The sequence below is a fragment of the Psilocybe cubensis genome, chromosome 1 (assembly GCF_017499595.1).
Source record: "Psilocybe cubensis strain MGC-MH-2018 chromosome 1, whole genome shotgun sequence".
In the NCBI taxonomy this organism is placed as follows: Eukaryota; Fungi; Basidiomycota; class Agaricomycetes; order Agaricales; family Agrocybaceae; genus Psilocybe; species Psilocybe cubensis.
The window spans coordinates 2,060,935-2,080,763 of record NC_062999.1 but is presented as its reverse complement, the minus strand read 5'-3'; the positions used below and the strand labels follow the sequence as shown (position 1 = coordinate 2,080,763).

The window sequence follows — 19,829 nt, the reverse complement described above, 5'->3', positions numbered from 1 at the left end:
TTCTGCAGGTATGTATCGTTGACAAGAAAATGATCGGTGTCAAGTAAGTGTCCATAGAATAAGGTCTAGCTGGTATACTAAGCATCGTTAGGCTATGAAATGGTCTATTGTCCCATTTGTTTGCAAAATATACATGACTATTACAGTTTGGAATGGCAATATCACCCAGTGACGTTAACACTGCCCCAGAAAAGAGTTTTTAGGCACTGTCTGCTTGTAATCATCCACCCAGGTCGTCAAGTTGGGATTTGTATATGCTTCAATATACCTAACGGGACAATCAGACTTGGAATGTGTGAATGAAAACAGTCGACGTACTCATTGATATATGCAGCTGTTGGAAAATCCTTTGGATCGCATCCGACGTTTATCTTGTCTTTAGGCTGGTATACACGAATCCAATCCACGCGCATTTTTGCAGGAAAAACGAGATGGTCAAAGTCTACGTCACCGAAGTTTTTAGACATCCCAAGATTTATGATTAAATACTAGTGCATATTCAGAGTTGACTCTCTTTCAGGGGCAAAAAAAAATATCACTTGCCAGCGGTTCTTGAGGTATGGGACGAGCAGATATCTCAACGGCGGTATCTGCAACCATTCCAGAGGCTTTGAGTGTCCATGCAGGTATACCATTTGAAATCCATGTGATATACTATGTAATACTTGAAGTCAAGTCCCATTAGCACGTAGGTAAGGAAGATACATACCGCATCATCAAATCCTTCAAGTAAAATGTCAGTCTCGAGCAGTAGTAGAAATTGACTTAACATCGCACATACCGGGTATGTACTCGAATCCATATACTGAAAAACACTTGGTTCCCATTTCATAACAATTTTGATCTAGAAGTAACATTATTTGAATTTGATAATTTGTTGAAATTCAGCGTTACAAACCCGTCTTGGTAACCCCAGATGTTGATTGTTGAAAAGCTCCTCCTACATACGGATTGAGAAATGTTATGTCGGGGTTATTAATGGTCACCGTATTGGAGTTGTTTAAAAAGTGATAGCGGTCATTGAACGGCTAACAAAAGATTCCCATACATGATCGCATAAGTCGTTTGTGGCGCAATAACCTAAAATAGACATACCGCCCACTGAGACGATTGGGAAACTTCCCCGATAAGCGGTTCTCCGCTGACCTGATGAAAACTAATTTTAACCACTTTAGGAGTTGAAGAGAGAACATTATACCTGTGCTTCAAAAACATCAATCTCGGGGGCGGCACGCCCAACAAATGTACCATCAGGATGCATCGGTCCAGGGTGCGACTCTCCAGGGCAGGTGCATCTTGAGAGTCTTTGACCTGGCAGGTAAGAGAGAGCGCCATTGGCTTGTCCGTCGCCGTTTATTGTGGCCGCAATGGGAAGACCATTCCGTGTTTGATTTGCAACTGTGCCTACATCGCACGCATCATAAGTATATGGCCACTACCAAGATTATATATTAGTCGTTGTATCCGTCAAATGCGGAAGGTTTCCTGACCATGCCATCGAGGCTTGCACCATAGCCAGCTCGACCTGAATAATGTTTAACGGCCACTCCATAGTTCACAATATTTCCTACCTAGATTTCCCATGGTCCAAATAGCGGGCCATAAGCCAACCACGTTAGTGCTACCAGGCAGTGTTACTGCAGTCTCTACCAAGCCACCAGTAAAGCAGAATTTGTTCCATGTCGACATCATACCACCCTGATAGTTAACGCCGTGTGTTTCCTTCTTTGATAGCGTGATCTCCAGTGCTCCATCGGACGTCGTGATAGCAGCAGGGTCATACCATTCAATGTTATTTGTCTGTGAAGAAGCGATGAGAACAGTTAACAAAGAGGCTTACATTTAGGACAAAAGAATGCAGCACTAACTGCCCAGTAATGTAGATCTACCGCTTCCCAGTATGGATCTTCACCGGGATAAAATGTTCGACCGGGAACATTGAATTCATCGCTAAAAACAAGCTGCATTTCTATCCTGGAATCATGGACTGAAGATTTGGTGTAAACAGACGCCGGTGTGTCTCTATCGATTAACCCCCAATTTCCAGCCATAGCTGGTACCTAATACAGATCAGAAATCAATTAAATTATTCAATCAAATGTTCTTGGTAGTGAAAATTACTTGGCCGGATGCGTTAATCCCGCCCAGGTTAAAGCCGCCTAATGTGGATTGCTCTTTACTCTCGAAATGAGAGTACAGTGGGTATCCAGCACTAAAGAAAATTAATACGTCGTCAAATCAGGAAAACGCGAGATTTACAAGAGCATTAGAAGTCCGAGGCAGAGCAAAATAAGGAACCCCAAATTCGTGACGCCTCGATAGGTGAACACATTTCTGCTTTTGTCTAGTTTCCGGTCTCGCCGAGGGTCAGGATTGTGGAGATAATCATCAGGCTCAGGAAATTCTGGTGAAAGGTTGGATCCCCAGGCGGTAGGGTCTGGAGAAAGCGAGAACTATTAGAAACCAATCAGTCGGCGAATAGAAATAGCCCAGTGACGTAAAGACCTTGTCAGATATCGAGGGAGCGGCAGAGTGACTTCGACCACTCTCAAAATCGTACGGGGCCTATGAAAAGTCAACTAAAGCTCATTCCTGCCAGTCGTATAAAACAAAGACGGGTACCAAGGAGGTGTGGCTCGATGTTGCTCTGGACTCCCTGTGCTGATGCAGCAGGTGGGTTGAAGACGGGGAAGAGCTCGGCTGAAATTGACGATGCGAGCTTGGAGCAAAGAAAGACATGTGTAAAGAAGAAGAATGGTTGAAGGAATGAAGATTTAACGTGCGCAGCACTTTTGAGGTGTGTTTATGTAGTTGTAAGGATGACGACCTTCGACCTGCGGTGGAGAGCAAACTTTCTCACTCCCGCTTACATCAGCCAGAACGCGTTTGCTATCATTACATGTACATGTCTGCCCTGTCTACATATACCATGCTCAGCGTGCCCTCTATCGTCCGACCAAAATATCAAGTTATGGGTCCATGTTACGCGATTATACAAAGATATGCTTGAGAGGCTTGTTTCGCGATCAGTCAACAATCAAGATCTGAACATGGCGCCAAGGCAACTAGTCTTGATTGACCAAGCCGAATATCCCCTTGGGATGCCCGTCAAGTCGTCCCTCAAGTTGTGGTATCATGCCACCGTCATCTTGCCCTGCGTTTTTCTGCGTTTCCTTCAGTCTTGCAACAACTGTCTTACCAACGTCCTCGAAACTTCCTGTCGGCAGGTCGGCGTCTAGTATACTGGCTTTGGTTGCTGTGTATTCATTCAGGACATTGTCAAACTCGGAGGTCCTATGGTCGTCTTCAGCTGTCCATTTGTCTAGTTGGTCCAAGGCAGCTCTAGCCTTCTTCCCTTTTTCGCGACGGGCAGGTCGCCCCCTTCTCTTCTGCGGTCCTTGGTCATGAAATGACATGCCATCTTCTGTAAAGATCTCTCTTGGAAGATCCCTTGGGTTTGCCGCGCCAAGATCGCTCTTGGGGAGGATATAGAATACATGGTCTCTCTCCAGACAGGAGAGCACATAACGGGCATACGGCTGCAGAGGAAGGGTCTGAGCGTTGGTCAATGAATCCGGCATCGCTTTCAGAGAGACATAGTGATCTGAACGACGGACACCTTCAGCAAAATTTTGAGACAAAGTAACAATACGTGCCGCAAGGAATGGATATATTCGTGATGCTATACAGTGGAGGAACAACGTCCTTGAGCTGTGAATAGTAGAATACATACATGCCAAACAGTGCAACAACCCTGGTGAACGGGGCCTCGGTCCTCACCGTTCGTTCTGCAGAATCGGTTAGCAACCGAGTGGCCGGTCCGTAAGAGCGGCACTCACCCAAGAATACTCTCAAGGTAACATCCAGAAATGTGTGGCGAGACCTGCTGTCGAAGACCTTGAATTGGAGCCAGTTCCATCCAAGGTTTAGCCAGACATTTTTGAAGAGTGCAAAAGGCTTTGTGCAGCCAGGCAACGAAAACACCTCATGAAAACGGAATATCAAGGTGGAGATATCGTCTCGCAGAGCTTTCACATAGACAGAGGAAGTAAAATAATTTGGTTGGAGAACAACATCCCCGCGGCTGGTGGATGGGGCAGGAGCGATGGACATGGTGTGTGGGAGGCGAGTGGCCCTGATGATGATATGATTTGTTTGTCACGCGGACTTGAACATAACAAGGTTCATTTCGGCGTTCAATAATCAGTTCAAGTGCCCGACCGATCTTCTCTCCCTACCTACTTGATGCCCGCCTTATTCAGGCGTAACAGCAATATCCAATGCTTCTTCTGCCAGTCGACAGTCCCCTTCCCCGCCAATACTCATAACTTCAAATGCCCGTCATGTGGTCTGTGGAACAGATACGATGCCAGAGGCGAAATAATGTCCGATGAACCTGCTATGCACAATGAGCGTCTCAATTCCAGATCATTTGCGAAACGTGGTATGTACTCTATTCATATAACACTCAACGTGTATCCAATTCAAGTGCTACCAGCTTCGCCTAGCAAGGACCGTCTACCAACCAACTATGGGCCTGGTCCATTCTGCCATTCGTGTCAAACGAACCAGATGCTCTTGATAAATCTGCTCTCCAATTATCTACCCGATGAAGAGGTGTGGATCACACCATAAAATTCATACTTTTGACTGCTGACTGTTTGCTTAGAGTACAGAATACCAATCTCGTTTGGAAATGCTGCCTGCTTACCGCGAATCCCTTCACGCGCGTTACCCTCCCGTCTGCGATGCGTGTCTACCGCAGGTGGAAGAAGAAATACACAAAAAAGAGCAAATGGCACGCGCGAAAGCCCTTGCAGGATGGCTGAGCAAAGGCAAAGATAGAAAACGACGGGTTTCCGGACCAGAGCCTCTACAAGAGAAGAAGATTTCCGACGAGCTATTTTGGTGGAGGGTCCGCGGATACCTTTGGGCAACTACGCTATGTATATCACTAATAAGCACACTCTGTGGTTCGTATTTCGTTCATTTTGTGCATGGTTTGACTCACATTCTTTGAAGCAATATACCGCTATTATCCATTCAAACTATTCTCGTTCTTGCAGCCCATTCTACCCTTAGTTGCATGTATATCTATTCTCTGGACGGCTTGGGACCCTACATATGCAACCCTCCGCAAGTCACAGACACAAGGACGCGACGTTCGAGTTCATGGGAAGCGAGAATATATTGTATGGGCATTACACGTTCTTGGTCAGGCCGAACTAACGTAATTGTAGGCGCTTCAAGTATTTGTATGGTGTATACGTCTCTGTTCGTCCATTTTGCTCTCTGTGCGATGGTTCCGGCCAGATCTATCGATACTACATCTAGAAGCATATTCTTCTCAAATTTATTTTACTTTGACTTTCACTCTGGAATTAAGCGTATGTTTCCACAGTCTAGTGCAATAACCTCACCGCTAACTTCTCTCGAACAGACAGTTGCACTCTCGTATTACTTACTACGGATACAACAGCCCCCATCAATACGTCTCATTGATACACATGCCCACACATATGATACGTCGCGGTCAGCCACACCTAACCCAGGTTCTCGCGGAACAACTCCGACCAACTCCAAATTTCAATCGTCAATAGAGCTCGACACCTTGCAGACTTTGTCCCTGTCGTCGAAACCTGTCTTGCCCCCTTCAAAGCCAATCTTTGGGATGCCTTCGTTGCAAGGTCCTTTGAGCATGCCTCAGACGCCTGCACGCCGAGAAAAGACTCTGAATGAGGATGACATGGACTGGACGCCTACACATCCAGAGACCGTTGGGCGGATTACTTCGTCGGAGAAGAGCAACAATGATTGGTTACGTCCACAGCGGTTTTTTGCCCCTGAGAACCCAACGGGTCTCGAGGGCCTATTGGAAACCACACGAATACAAGAAGATGAGCCTATGCCATTTCAAGGAACAACACGCATTGGCAATGACCAAAAACCGAGTCAGGGATGGTTGTATATAACATGTAGTGCAGTCGTAGTGGTTAGTATAGCGTACACCTTGAAATGGTCAGGCCTAATCCATTGGGCTTTCTAAGATAAATGGAGCCATCAGAAACAAACATGATAAAAGAGAAACAGATAGTCCATGCCAAACGGCAGACGAAGGAGCATCTTGCACGATGTAGGTGCGATGTTCTTCTATCTACGACCCAGGCAAACAGTGCATAACGATGATACATGAGGCATGAGTCGTAAGCTTTAAAAAATGCAAACACAGTCCAGGGTATATGGAATAGAAAGAGATTATGGACTTGATCAGTCAAAGCAAAGGGGAAAAGGGCGGTACTTTATATATTTTGAAGGTATTCAACCAAAAAAAAAAATTGCGAAGAGACCAGCAACGCAATGTGCAAGAAAATATAAAGGAACGGAATAGGTAATGAGTGCCGGTCAGGATGAAATAAAAATGACATTGCATCCAGAACCGTGGTACGATATGGTATGGCGGGAGAAATTATGGCGTGCAAGCAGAAGCAACATTTTAATACCTATAGGTCTCGTTTGTTCCGTACCCTGCGTGGTTATAACCGCGGTTGAAGCTAGGTCCCCGGGAGATATTTTCCGACATGTTAGGGCTTCCTCCGCGCGAAAGGTCTGCGTAGCCGCCGACTGGAGCAGTGGTCGCAGGTCCAGCGGTAAAGTCGTGTTCCAGAGGGGCGAAACCGGCAGCGCCGCGACCAGCCGAGTTGTTGTGACCGTGACCGCTTCCTGAACGAAGAGAGGACGCACCCGAGGGGGAGCGGCGATGTCTGGAGATGATGTCGTCGTCTCCAGTGGTGGGCTGCCAGTCGATAGGATTGAGGCGCTGATCGAACTTTTTGGAACTGGAGAGCTTCCATTTGCGGAAGATGGTCCAGAGGATGGCAATCCCGCCGACAGAGGCAGCAACGGCGATGAGAACGGTAAGGGTTGTACTTTTCGTCTTTGCGACACCGGACAAAGGAGACGGTGCGGGAGATTCAGAGGCACTGGCAGCATCGACGGAATGGGTCTTTGTGACGGTGTTTCCACCCACAGTGCTTACAAACGGCTCTCCGGTCAGATTGAGGGTATCTGAAGTCTGAGCAGGAGCGGCGGTTACAGATGAGGAAGTAGACGACGATGAAGTCTGGGAAGCACTGGACACTGAGAGAGATCCAGTAGACGATGCGGACACAGAGTCTGTAGACGATGCAGAGGAGACACTGGACGCGCCCGAGGAGGTGGAGCTCGCCTGGGAGGAAGATTAGAACGACAAGCATGGAGAAAAAGATGAACTCACCGATGAGACGGAGGAGACAGAAGAGCTCGTAGAGGAAGCTGAGGTGGCGGAGGCGCTCACAGAGGCTGAGGAAGATGCGGTGGGGATGGAACCAGCAGCAGCGACGGGGGGGAGAGGGAGAATAGCAGCGATGTCGGGAAGGGGCGAACGCTTCCTGACGAGGCGCTTATGGGAGACGAGGAGGGGGTCATGGGCGTCGACGACGACGACGACGAGGGCGAGATAAACGCAGAGAGGAAGGAGGGAGCGTGAAAACATGCTAGACACCGTCAAGGAGTCGCGAGAGTAGGGACAGACTAGAGACGGAAATCTTGGTAAACATTCATTAACATTATCCATAGTAACCGTGCCAAACAAGACCACACAGACAGCAAGCATCATACAAATGTCATTCCACAGAGTCCATATATCAAATCAAGAGAAATGTCCGTGTCAACTATTACTATCCATGTATATATATATGTAGCCTATCCTATCAGTTGTGGCTCGTCAACGACCATGCATCTAGTGCCACAGACCGCGGTGTAACAAACTCGCTTGCCGCCATCCCTGGCCACTGTGGGTTGAACAGCACCTGCAACGAGTATGTCCCCGCTGGTAGGTCGATGATGAGCACCGTCACCCCAGGGTTCGGCTGGTCGGGGATGGGCGGTGTAGGATCTGTGTCGAATCGCACTGCATCCGACGTACTGAATCCTGCCCCGTCCGGTGCATTCAGTATCGACACAACCATCTTCTTGTCGTCTATCGTCAGCGTAGCTGTCGTCCCATCCACAACCACCGTCGCGTTCGTGTGCATCCGCCACTGTACTCCCTGTGATGCCGTCACCTCGTCTTGCAGGAGAACCTGCTTGCGTCCATTGAGCAGCCGAATGCCGCGTTTTACACTTGTCCTGTACAATATGTCAGTGACGTGCGGACATAGCGCTTACATGCGTACTTACGCATCGTTGTATGACGAAGTAAGGTCAGATGTCCAGAACGCCGTCGAGTCAGACGGAACATTAAATACCGTACTCGATCCCTGCGTCGTGCCCGAGGTGTCGTGTTTGATTGACGGCGCATTGTTCACATTTTGATTGGCCCGGTTGATCAGAATAGTGTTTTGTCCCTCAGTCATCTTTCTGTAGTACTTCCAGCGATCAGAGTCTTGAGCAGGGCTGTTGAAGTAGCCCGGAGCGTTGTAGTCTGCCGAACCCAATTCTCCTGCCCAGCGCGTGCCAAGTGCATCAAGCACAAAGTCGCCTGCGTCAAGGTCATTGTGGGTTTGGTGGTTTGAATTTTGTCCAGCTTTGATGGCGACAAACAATGCAGTTTGATCTGTCCAACTGCTCCTCATCGATGCCCATTGATCAAGTTGATTATCAAAGAAATGATCGAGGGGCTGTCCATCCCAGAACGCTCCCGAAACTGTGGGGTCGTACCAGAACATACTCCATGGTTCAGCGGCGTCCGCCTGCTCGCGTTGGAATAGAGAGAATGCAGGTTGCGTAAAATGCTGAGCATACAAGAACATCGAGTTGGCCGTAGTAGAGTATTTGTTCGGGCCATGGTCACCGTAGTTGAAGAGTGAGGTGGGTCCGTACGCGTACATATGGAATAGCCCGGTCTTGAAGAAGTTGGTATTGCTATCCAAAAGTCCGTAATCCGATCCAGTCGCCGTAATCAACGCGGACGACATCTCGGCGTGCCCAGTAGTGCCGAAATACCAGTAGTTTGTGGTTTCAGCCCATGTACCATCATCAGCGACAGCTTGGGCACAGTTTTGCTTCGCATTGTTGACAGTAGATCCGAGAAGAGTTTGCGCAACTCCGGTCGTGTCATCACCAAGGATTGCAAGGGCGGCCAGAGTCAAACCTCCATTGCAGACGCAATTCCAATTTCCAGTGGTATTTTCTGACCACCAGCCAAAGGAGGTTCCACCATTGAACACTTGAGCACCAGGTTGCAGAGCGTACTTAATGACCGTGGACCTCATCTGACTCTTTTGAGTATCCGACCACATATCGTAGAGCCAATCATACGCAATTGCATATGCAGCAGCAAACTCGGCGGAATCCAAAAAGTGGCCATTGTTCCACCTGTCTACTTCAGGCCCAAAGACGGTTGTACCATTACCAGCAGCGTTCTTCATTCATGTTAGCTCACATCAATGATGAATAAGAGACCAGATGAGACATACCGCAATTTCAACCCAAGCACGATCTACCCACTTGGTGTCGTTGCTCATGCGGTAGGCATAGGCGAAGGCTTTGACTCTCATCTTTACCTCGCGGGCATTGTCAAGAATACCGCTGGAATTGTCCATAAAGTACTGGACCGGGGGTAGGCTGTAGTATGCAGTAGCATTGCCAAAAATAGTCGCGTTCCATCCCTGTAGGTATGGATCGTTTTGGATTAAATTAGGAAGGGCCTGCCACTTGTACTGAGGAGCAATGAGGCGAGGGCGGTCGGGTCGAACACTAAGAACGTTGGGGTTCGTTGGTTTGAAAGGATCGGCCGGCCAGGCGATTTTTGCGTTGCTAGAGGGAATAAAGGTCGGCGTAGTGAAAGCAGCGGTGTTTGTCTAAATGGAAACACTGTCATGCAACGTAGATTATACAGACGACATATATGCTCACCGTTGCAGGGTAGACTGGGACCATAAATTCAGAGTTAGTAGCCGTAGCGAATCTGCCAATTGCGAGCTTGGCGCTGACTGCAGAGCTAGCTGCAGCTGCCGGATCTCCAGAGTTGGCCTTGTTGCTGCCTGCACTGCTGGTGTTGTCTTTGCTCTTGCGGGAGCCAACAACACCACCTACCACAGCGCCAATGATGACAATTAAAAGGACAGGGATACCGAACTTGATCCAGTTGCTTGTGCGCCTTTTGGGGGCAGGGTGAGGAGTGATGAAACCAGAGGACTCATTGTAGTAAGGATCGCCAGATCCGTAAGGCGTGCCCTGGTGCTGAGGGGCATTCAGAGAGTTGTAGCTTGCCATTAGGCAAAATTATGAGGGAAAAGGCTCCCAAGAATATAACGAGTGACGGGGGGGGAGAAAAAGAAACAGTAGGAAAAAGGATGGTCTGAAAAGTAGATGGATGAAAAGGAAGTCGAAGCAGGTTGTACAAGGCAACCCCTGGGAAATGGGCTGTGGCGTGAGATGGCCGCTGGCATCGCCGTCACGTGTACTAAGTAAAGTATGACTGTTGGACAGATATGGGCTTGACGACCCAGACATGCACCACCGCAGCCTTCTTAAAATGAACTTCTAGCCTATTATAACTTCGGTTCGTGTAATCAACAGCAAAACATGAGTGCCAGTAAATCCATCTTCGCTCGGCCTGGCCCAACCTTGATCCTCTAGGCCCACTGCCATTGCAGTCCACGCACATTTATTGATATTATTCCCGAAGGAATATCCCAGCCGCCCCCATCCCTGTGCCAATGCACATTGACGTCAGCAGGATCTATGAACATTTTTTCAATCCAGTGTCGGCGTATGGTTATATCCGTCCTTACCTTTCCTTCTCGGCGACGTAGCTCGTTGAGCCCTGTTACGATCTGTCGTGCTCCAGTGCAACGTAGATATTGTCACAAATGGTTAGTATATTCATCAACAGGGATCCAGCGCACTTATCTAACGGGTGGCCAAATGCTATTGCCCCTCCATTCACGTTGACCTAGTTCAGTGTCAGTTATTTTGATATCATCGCAATATGATGTCCCCAACTTTCTCTCTGTGTGGAGCATGTGAGATATCTAAACATAATTTTTCATCGACATGAATACGCACAAGGGAATATTTAGCTTCTTGACGCAATACACGCATTGCGACGCAAAGGCCTCGTTGATCTAGAACACGGTATCAGGTTATCGTGCCTTGTATTAACCACGCATGGGCGAGATTGCCTACTTCGAAAAGGTCTACATCGCATAATTGCAAACCTGCATTCTCGAGAGCTAGAGGAATAGCGTATACAGGTCCAACACCCATGATTCGAGGTGGTACACCTGCTACAGCGGTGGTGATATGCTTCGCAAGAATAGGCAAACCTCGCTTCTCCGCCTCTGCTCTGGTCATGACAAGGATAGCAGCAGCACCGTCTGTGATTTGACTAGCATTTCCACCAGTAGTCGTCCCGTTGCCCCACTGTGGGAATGCAGCTTTGATTTTAGAAAGTTTCTCTTTGGTAGTTCCAGCGCGTATGCCATCATCCTCTTCAACGACCACGGGGACCCTAGTATCAGAGCCAGCATTTTTTCGGAGGACTGTAAATGGGACGATCTCCTCCGCAAAATAGCCGCGCTTTTGGGCCTCCTCGGCTTTCTTGAAAGACTCCGCTGCGAATGTATCTTGTTCATCCCTGGTGATATTGAACTCAGCAGCGACGTTTTCACTTGTCCAGCCCATTCGTTCTTGACAATCTTGTGACGCTGCATTGCACGATATCAATTCACTGAAAGTAGGTCCTCCCTTGTCTGGGCTTTGAGATGCTATCAATATTTGCACATATCTAACAAAGAAATCAACTTACTTTTCTGACATGCTTTCAACGCCTATAGCTAGACCGATCTTGATCTGACCGGAACGAACTTGATTTGCAACAGTCGTTACAGCCATTAGACCACTCGAACAGAATCGGTTTACGATTTGCACTGGTACTGTGTCGGGTATTCCAGCAGCAAGCATGGCTGCTCGAGCATAATATGCCGCATCCGGGGTCAAGACGGTCCCCACGCAGACATCGCCAATAGCACCTGGCTCCACACCCGAACGAGACACGACATGCTATTCAATGCGTTAGGGCTCTGTTTCCTTGTAAATACATGTGTGTAGCAGTCACCTTGAACATTTCAAGCATGAGCTCGTCAGTACTAAATGGTAGTCATTTAGTCTATGCATACGATTCCGTTTGAATTGATTAAATACCGGGTATCCTTGAAGCCCCCTTTTTTCGCTTTACATAGAGGAGAACGAATGGCCAAAGTGATGACGACATCGTCAGGACGTTTACTTTCAAGTAATGGCAAGCCAGACGCAGAGTCTGTGCCTGTAAAATGTGCAGCAAGTTGCTTTACGCGTTGCATGGCGTCGTGGATAATAGGTATGTTTCAATCCGGTACAGTTCAAAGGCAATAATTCGACTCGAAGTCAACATAGCCAACGTACCCCCGGTGTATTGCCATGGGGCATGAACTCCAAAACCGGTAGTCGGGCGGCCACAAGATCCTGCCGGTAGCCTGTTGATTCGAATCATGCAACATCTAACTAGCTAAAAGGATTGTGAATTCGCAACGGAATCATTTTCCCCAGTACCGCATGTTAAACCAACCGCTCAACGAGCATCCAACAACGGCTGTCCAAGTTAACGTTTACGGAATGTTTCAAGCTAATCTGATGACACATACTTAACCTGAGCGTATTTGTTGATGATTGGTCCAGTCATGGAAAGTCACGGTGATTGGGACGTAATTCATTTTTAGGACAGGTTACTTCAAGGTTATTGGGTTCAGTCTGCTTCGTGAATGGCCTGTGAGCAGTTTTGGCTTTCATCTCGTATGTTGTGCACATCTGGTTTTCCATCAAAGTAACCACATTTGACGGGCCTGTTATACGGATCACACATTTAGTCAGTTGAAAACCAAGTCGCGGCTTTATGACTTCAGACACGCTTTCGTTCACCATCGCTGTAGTGGGTCTTGTTTGGTATGTGAGCATATACTCAATCAGCCTACTTGGCTGCATCTCAGCGTACGTTCCATGTATAATGAGTTTGCTGGTTGTTCAAACTGACAATTCTACCAGTCGCCGACGTTACCGTTCTAGACCAATTTCACTGTTGGACAGTGCAGAGGCATTGCACAAACCCGGAGTCTCTATACTTCGGCCATTGAAGGGTCTAGACACGAATCTTTACGAAAATCTTGAATCTACATTCAAGCAAGATTACCCCGACTATGAAATTATCTTCTCAGTTGCTGATGAAAACGACCAAGCTCTTCGCATAGTAGAATCCTTGAAGAGCAGATACCCAAATGTCAAAGTCTCTGTGATCATAGGTGAGTAGTGTATGTTAAAGAATACTTTCCCTGCTAATTCTAGTAGGCGAAGAAGTTGTTGGCGTCAATCCAAAAGTCAATAACCTGGTTCGTTCTTTCAAAATGGCGGCCAACGATATTGTTTGGGTTCTCGACTCCGGAGTCATGGTTGATTCCGGTACGTTGTCTAGAAGCGTCAACATCCTCAACAAATCCCCCTCTGGTACAAAACGGAGGATAGGCCTCGTTCACCATGTTCCGTTAGCACTCATCGATGAAACGCAATTCGGCTCGAGATTAGAGGCTGCATTTCTAAATACAAACCACGCAAAGATGTATATTGCCATCAACACAGTGGCCATAGAGTCTTGTGTCGTCGGAAAGTCCAACCTTTACCGACGTTCAGACTTGAACCGCCTCGACGGGTCCTTAACTCCAATTCAATCACAAACCACTCGAAACTCTGGAAAACATGGACTGCCTGCTTTTGGTCGGTTTCTGGCAGAGGACAATATGATTGCCAGTGCTCTTTGGCACGAGCTAGACTTACGTCACGACCTGTCGTGCGACGTGGCGCGAAATGTTGTTGGCAACATGTCTTTTTCGGACTATGTCTGGAGACGCGTTCGATGGATCAGAGTCCGTAAGCGAATGGTTTTGGCGGCAACCGTTGCAGAACCTTTCCAAGAATCAATAATAGTTGGTATGATTGGCGCCCTTAGTGTTGGCGCGTTGTATGGCTTTTCTTTTTGGATATTTATCGTTTTTCACTTCATGGCATGGATATCGATTGATTTGGATGTTCATAGTTCCCTGTCGGGCCACGGTCTTCGACAAAACGAATGGATATCTTTCTTTTTGGCGTGGATTGGTAGGGAACTGCTAGCCTTGCCAATATGGATCATCGCAATGACTGGCGACGAAGTTATATGGAGGGGTAGACGATACTATGTTTTACAGAATGGAGAGGCAAAATTGGTAGAATAAAAGTTTGGCGATACACAATACCTAATTATCAGTTTAGTACCCCCAACCTATTCATAATGATTTCGTTGGCCTAAAATGAATGAATTCGATTGTAACGAAAGGACGAGTGTCTGATAAGAAGTAGATATTAAAATGTACAAGTCAATTATAGTAAGTTGTAATGTTAGTAATAGACGTAGAGTATACTATGTTTCAACGATATGGTCGTGTCCAGTGAGAGAAGATTAAGCGTCCGCGTATAAGTGGGAATTGTCCAAAAATGAAGGTAAAGAGTCCCATGGGATCATAGCCACTAATCGTGATTTGACATGATATCTGGTCGTCGAAGTGATCCTCGAAATCGGGAATTCCGTTGGACCCGATAGTTATATATCATGACAACTTCTTCGAAAAAGGAGTCGGACCATTCTTGACACATGAGCAGCGCCGAAGAACGGAGCCGAACCTTGTCCCCATCCTCTGTTTCGAGAGGAACGGATTCCCCAGTCCTATTTTTCTGTCTCTCGTTTGAAAACCAATTTTTAACTTGCTTGTAAGCTCTGGACATGATTAAGACACTTAGATATAGCAGGTTCAAGAATGGTCGAGCGACTCGCCTGTGGATGATTATAGCAATTAGAACCATCCAAGATTCGCAAGGGTACATTGTGATTTCGTCGTAGACCATGCGAAGGACCAATAGCTGGCGTTCGTTAACGGGCGAATTATCGAGAGACTTGATTTTCATAGCTTTGTCCAGTAGTTCTTTCCGCCTCTTTTTCATCTGTAATTTTCCCTTGAGATTTGGATCGGCGGCCTTTGGGACCTTCCTGGCAGATTTATGGCGAATAAAAGGAACAAAGCTTGGGTCTGACGATGGGAGATGATTTGAGGAGGTAGAATGCTGGAGGATCCTGTGTTCGGCCTCTGGAAGCCTGGTAAGCTTGCTGGGAGGATGAAGACTGGACCCATGGTTGCTGGGGGCGGTGGAAGAGGACGAAAGGGTGGATATGGGAGAGGATGGTCGTGAAGAGGATTCTGGGGAAGATGATTGATCTCTGGGAGACGTGTCATCGCTGATATCAGTAATGACAGAGGCGAGAAAGTGGAGGGGCCCTGGAGCTTGTGGGACGGCAGCGGTAGTCATTATAAATCGTAAATGGGGTAAAAGAGTGAAAAGAAGAGAAAAAAGGCGTCTAGCGCATAGAAAGGAGAAAAAGCAAGGGAATGAGAGAACTGAGAGGGTGTTGAGTTCTAATATCTGTCCCGGCAATATATAGGAACAAGGATATGTCACAGACCGTGGATGCACATCGTTGATTCCACTATTCTTGTAATCCACAATTCCATCCTCACCGGCAACCGCCGGTATTGTTCTCGTCCGCTTTTAGAACAACTACATGTCCTGCCTCCTGACAACCAGTTAATTATCTTGTTCTCGCTTCAGCTACTCTCCTATGGCCGATCAGCGTCAGAGAATTATCGCTTCCGTTTTCTCCAGGCGCAACGCTGCTGGAAATCTCGAGGAGACCTATGTTTCTCATGTCAAGATATGGGAAGATGCTGCAAGTGAGGGCGGTGCCCAGAAGCCCCGATATATTCTTCTCTCTCGTATGTTGCAAAGTATCCGTACTTCAGTGGATGAAATGAATTTCTGCCTTAGAGGCCAGCAATGGATCAGGTTTTTTGCATAAATCCAAGCTGAATACCAATGGCTCTTTCTCTGTCGGCAAAACCTGGCGTTTGGCTGAACTGCGTGCTATCCAAGTATTGAGTGTGAGTCGCCGTTTTTATTTATTAACTGTCCGTTCCAGGATGTTCCCTAATATCTCCTAGCCTTTTGTTTTCAATATCACTCTCTCGAGAACTTATAAATGGCGAACCGAAAGCAGAGAAGACCAAGCCAACTTCTTGGACGCTTTGGTTCGTCTCTTTCGAACAATTACCAACGGACAAGTCCCCCTACAGTTAGAAGGTGTTCAGGACTTTGATGTCTCGTCAGGTACATCTTTTCCCAATGTATATCATCAACTGCCAACATTTCTTTAGCTAGCCTGCCTTCTGTGTCCAGAAATCCCAGAATCGATGATAGGACACCATCACCCTCCAATTCAAGCAGGATTCCTCGCACGCAACCCTCCAGAAATGTTATACAAACCGACTCTGTGGATCTTAGAGTTCCATCCCCAATACAGCAATCTCTGCCCCCGAATGGGAAGGCAATCCCTCGTTCAGCATCGCCAGCATCATCTCTCCGAGAACATCGACCCCCTTCCATTGTTGTTCCACCCCCCACAGCGCCTTTGTCGACTCAGCGGTCCCGAATACCCTCTAATGCAACAACAGTGTCTAGTAATCAACTTCCCTCTAATCAGGACCAAAGCTCATCGCGGTAAATTTGATACATTTTTTACTGCTCAGATCGATGACGTTCCCCAAGTTATCTTCAGGAAGCTCCCATGAGCAACGGTAATAGTCGGACAAAGAATCCATCTCCTGCACCTTCTACTCGATCTCGCAATATTCCAACGCGGACAGAAAATAATTCAAACGCTTCAGAAAACAATGCATTGAGGAGGGACCCAAACGCGCGCATCTCGTACTTTGACCCATCCAACCAGGCTACTCTGGACAGATTGATTTTGAGTGCCGATGCACCAATCGAAGGCGACGGTGAAGAGGAAAATGCTCAAGCGACACTTGCCAATGTTGAAGAGATGATCGAGGGCTACGAATGGACCAGTGATGATATCATTGGCAGGAAAGTTACTAGAGGTGCTGTGGATTTGATTGAAGCGCGACTGTTGGACGAATTAATGGCCCTTGAGAAGGTCAGCCTGTTAAGCTTATGCTCGTATGACTTTAACATCAACTTTGATAGGCGAATATTCATTCATTTTTGGAGTCTGACGACCGCGTTGCTGTGGTCATGAAGTACATGGAAGATGCCATCGCCGAGTTAGACGCCATGGATGGCCTTATATCAACATACAAGATCCATCTTAATGTACCCCCAACCATCTCTGTGTTTCAATTTGGTTGACTTTCTTGGACAGGCTGTTGGGGACGATATCTCGTACATACAATCCCAAAATCGTGGACTTCAAGTACAAACACAGAATCAACGGGCGTTGCTGGCAGAGTTACAGAACTTATTGGTGTGTCCAACTTCATGATCTAGAGCTCCAAACTGTCTTATTCATCACACAATCAGCGCACCGTCCATGTTGACCAAGAGGCTTTAGCCACTTTGACCCAAGAATCTCTTGAAAAGTCGCACAGCATAACACGTTTAGAGGAAGCTGCCGTTCAGTTATACAAGGCTTTACAAGCAGGACGTGATACAGGTTCATCCAAAGTGCTTTACGTGTATCGCAACATAATCTGATATACCTTGCACAGAAATGGCTGCAACAATGGAAAGATTGCAAGAATACAGAACCTACAATTCCCAGTTTTGCAAAAGGATGTTCGACTTTTTGTCTATCATGTTTATTGCTCAGGTGAGAAAGGAAGAATATTATAAGAAAGCATGTCTCACGAACGAACATGTTTAGTCTAAGTTACTACTCGGTGACACTTCAGGCCTTGCACGCGGCTCTCAATCAAGGCCCACCGTACTTCCTCATCGCGACCTTGAGTCTTATCTAGGAAGGTATTCAGGGTTAATGATTTACCTCAGGGAAATGGACGAGAATATATACAGCAAATTATGCGCGGTACATTCTTTTCTTACAGTTTCTGTTAGAGAATTTCACCTATCTCCTTCCTCAGACTTATTTCTCGGCAGCTAGCGACCTGCATGGCACTCAGATCAAGGCATTGCTCTCCGCTCATCTCGACCTTGTCAAAAAAGCAGCTGAAGACGAAACTGACCAAGGTATGTGATATCTCGATTTTACCAGGGCCAAAAGGTCTGACAACCTACGCCCACACTAGCATTTGGCATCGCATCTATACCCCCTGCCTCGAAAGCAACAACAGGAATGCGCCGTGCTGGAACATTGATACGTTCTCCAATGGAGAGTCGCCAGAAAGATCGAGAAAAGCAAAGCGATGGGCATTTGCGCGCATCAGAGGTTGGTTGGTGTTCAGTATTGAATTCAAGTTCACGATGTTTCTAATGATTTATCAGGTTTTCGGCCTATTTCTTGAACAAGTCGCTATGTTGATTTACCAAGAAAACGACTTCATTACCGATTTCTTGCAAATTAGTGACTCGGGCTTCACGTTTGCTGATTACATGGGGCTGGACAATTATTTCCGCAGACAAGCGGCGCGGTCAGCTGGACTAAGCGCGACTACTCTAAAGCTTATTCGCGGGGCACTGGATCTTATCTTCGGATTCCTCCCTGCCGAATTAAAATCATGGCTGGACGCCGCGCTTGCCAAGGACAGCATGTGAGTGCTTAATTACTCTTGTTATCGTAGCCCCCTTAATTCATTCCTGATCATGCAGGGAGATTGTGGGGATCCTCGCTTTTCTTGAACGCTTCCTCATAGAGGCTGAAGAAAAAGGAAACCCCTTTATTCTGAACCTTTTGGAGAAGCAGCATTCCAGGCTGAAAATTATCTTTGACCGTCATGTTGTGAGCACAGTAATCTTTCGCGATGATTCTTTTCCCTAAAATCTTCTTTTCAGACTGAACAATTAAAAGGCGTAGAAAGAACTAAACTCTCCAGCAAGAAGAGAAAGGGTGTTGCCAACTTCCTCAAACACTTTTCTGCATATGCATCCAGAATCGAAAACCAGCTTGTCGGAGCAAACAACTTGGAAATCCGCACTAACGTGGATTCGGCTTATGAAAAAATTGTTCAGTCCATGTTCGATTCTTTGAAACAAATTGCTAAACTGGAAGGAGAAGGAGAAGACAAAGGCCAACTAAACTACCATGTTATTTTGATTGGTGAGTTCTAAACTTGTGCCAGATTACTTACTATTCTACTAAAAATGTGTTTACAGAAAATATGCACTACTTCATCAACGAAATGTCGCAGTTGGATGTTCCATCTATGACAACGTTCATTCGACGAGCAGAGGGTATATACGATGAAAACCTTTCCGCGTACATCAAAACAGTGTTCCGGCGGCCATTCGGCAAGTTAATGGTAAATCCCTATGCTCACATAAAGTTGTGATCTTTGACAGTCTCCTCTAGGACTTTTTCGACGCGTTTGACCGAGCAGCAAAAGACACTAACCCCACAGAGCTAACTGCCAACAGCAATTTCAACAAGGCGACACTTCGAAAAATCATCAAGGACTACAACTCAAAGGATATCAAGAAACACGTTGACGTTTTGTCGAAGAGAGTGGAGAAACATTTCACAGACATGGACAAATCAGCGGATGAAGGTGGGGCGGTCCCCTCAAAAGTCTTGATAGGTGTTTGGAACTCGTGCGAGATGGAATTTGTGAGACTCACAGAAGCTTGGAGTTCACGAATATCGCAGTGGTATGGAGACAGCGGTTTGGCATTGGAGTATACCGTCGCCGAAGCTGAAGCTGCATTTCGAAGACAAAAGTTTGGCCCATAACCGATAGATACTAAATAGTTTACGTATGATG

The 19,829-nt window shown here is 46.9% G+C and overlaps 9 protein-coding genes across 9 annotated transcripts; 4 read left to right on the top strand and 5 right to left on the bottom strand.

Annotated features, from left to right (window-relative positions):
• Positions 1–174: 174 nt before the first annotated feature.
• JR316_0000659 (Beta-glucan synthesis-associated protein SKN1) lies at positions 175–4,113 on the bottom strand (the record flags this gene model as incomplete). Its single annotated transcript, XM_047886473.1, has 15 exons — positions 175–268; positions 319–488; positions 544–654; positions 710–723; positions 782–844; positions 899–1,028; positions 1,096–1,146; positions 1,199–1,404; positions 1,572–1,800; positions 1,869–2,060; positions 2,122–2,212; positions 2,260–2,437; positions 2,623–2,719; positions 3,081–3,619; positions 3,840–4,113. The coding sequence occupies 15 exons, from the start codon at positions 4,111–4,113 to the stop codon at positions 175–177; spliced, it is 2,439 nt and encodes an 812-aa protein (XP_047754219.1).
• A 270-nt stretch (positions 4,114–4,383) lies between these two features.
• JR316_0000658 (Integral inner nuclear membrane protein ima1) lies at positions 4,384–6,046 on the top strand (the record flags this gene model as incomplete). The annotated part of the gene is made up of 6 exons (XM_047886472.1): positions 4,384–4,444; positions 4,499–4,617; positions 4,670–4,970; positions 5,023–5,192; positions 5,241–5,387; positions 5,441–6,046. 6 exons carry the CDS (start codon positions 4,384–4,386, stop codon positions 6,044–6,046), a joined length of 1,404 nt encoding a protein of 467 aa, XP_047754218.1.
• A 447-nt stretch (positions 6,047–6,493) lies between these two features.
• JR316_0000657 (uncharacterized protein) lies at positions 6,494–7,531 on the bottom strand (the record flags this gene model as incomplete). The annotated part of the gene is made up of 2 exons (XM_047886471.1): positions 6,494–7,225; positions 7,274–7,531. 2 exons carry the CDS (start codon positions 7,529–7,531, stop codon positions 6,494–6,496), a joined length of 990 nt encoding a protein of 329 aa, XP_047754217.1.
• Positions 7,532–7,748: 217 nt separating this feature from the next.
• On the bottom strand, positions 7,749–10,254 carry JR316_0000656 (uncharacterized protein; the record flags this gene model as incomplete). Its single annotated transcript, XM_047886470.1, has 4 exons — positions 7,749–8,166; positions 8,218–9,401; positions 9,456–9,839; positions 9,895–10,254. 4 exons carry the CDS (start codon positions 10,252–10,254, stop codon positions 7,749–7,751), a joined length of 2,346 nt encoding a protein of 781 aa, XP_047754216.1.
• Positions 10,255–11,121: 867 nt separating this feature from the next.
• JR316_0000655 (3-ketoacyl-CoA thiolase, peroxisomal) lies at positions 11,122–12,344 on the bottom strand (the record flags this gene model as incomplete). Its single annotated transcript, XM_047886469.1, has 4 exons — positions 11,122–11,740; positions 11,792–12,045; positions 12,101–12,131; positions 12,187–12,344. 4 exons carry the CDS (start codon positions 12,342–12,344, stop codon positions 11,122–11,124), a joined length of 1,062 nt encoding a protein of 353 aa, XP_047754215.1.
• Positions 12,345–12,913: 569 nt separating this feature from the next.
• Positions 12,914–14,282, top strand: JR316_0000654 (Ceramide glucosyltransferase; the record flags this gene model as incomplete). Its single annotated transcript, XM_047886468.1, has 3 exons — positions 12,914–13,008; positions 13,063–13,316; positions 13,363–14,282. 3 exons carry the CDS (start codon positions 12,914–12,916, stop codon positions 14,280–14,282), a joined length of 1,269 nt encoding a protein of 422 aa, XP_047754214.1.
• A 292-nt stretch (positions 14,283–14,574) lies between these two features.
• JR316_0000653 (uncharacterized protein) lies at positions 14,575–15,408 on the bottom strand (the record flags this gene model as incomplete). Its single annotated transcript, XM_047886467.1, has 2 exons — positions 14,575–14,821; positions 14,879–15,408. 2 exons carry the CDS (start codon positions 15,406–15,408, stop codon positions 14,575–14,577), a joined length of 777 nt encoding a protein of 258 aa, XP_047754213.1.
• A 310-nt stretch (positions 15,409–15,718) lies between these two features.
• JR316_0000652 (Exocyst complex component SEC3) lies at positions 15,719–16,657 on the top strand (the record flags this gene model as incomplete). The annotated part of the gene is made up of 4 exons (XM_047886466.1): positions 15,719–15,872; positions 15,925–16,037; positions 16,098–16,263; positions 16,311–16,657. The coding sequence occupies 4 exons, from the start codon at positions 15,719–15,721 to the stop codon at positions 16,655–16,657; spliced, it is 780 nt and encodes a 259-aa protein (XP_047754212.1).
• A 63-nt stretch (positions 16,658–16,720) lies between these two features.
• On the top strand, positions 16,721–19,798 carry JR316_0000651 (Exocyst complex component 1; the record flags this gene model as incomplete). Its single annotated transcript, XM_047886465.1, has 13 exons — positions 16,721–17,092; positions 17,143–17,268; positions 17,318–17,419; positions 17,476–17,608; positions 17,664–17,764; positions 17,819–17,980; positions 18,036–18,141; positions 18,201–18,340; positions 18,397–18,662; positions 18,721–18,850; positions 18,904–19,168; positions 19,225–19,370; positions 19,421–19,798. 13 exons carry the CDS (start codon positions 16,721–16,723, stop codon positions 19,796–19,798), a joined length of 2,427 nt encoding a protein of 808 aa, XP_047754211.1.
• Between the last annotated feature and the right edge of the window lie 31 nt (positions 19,799–19,829).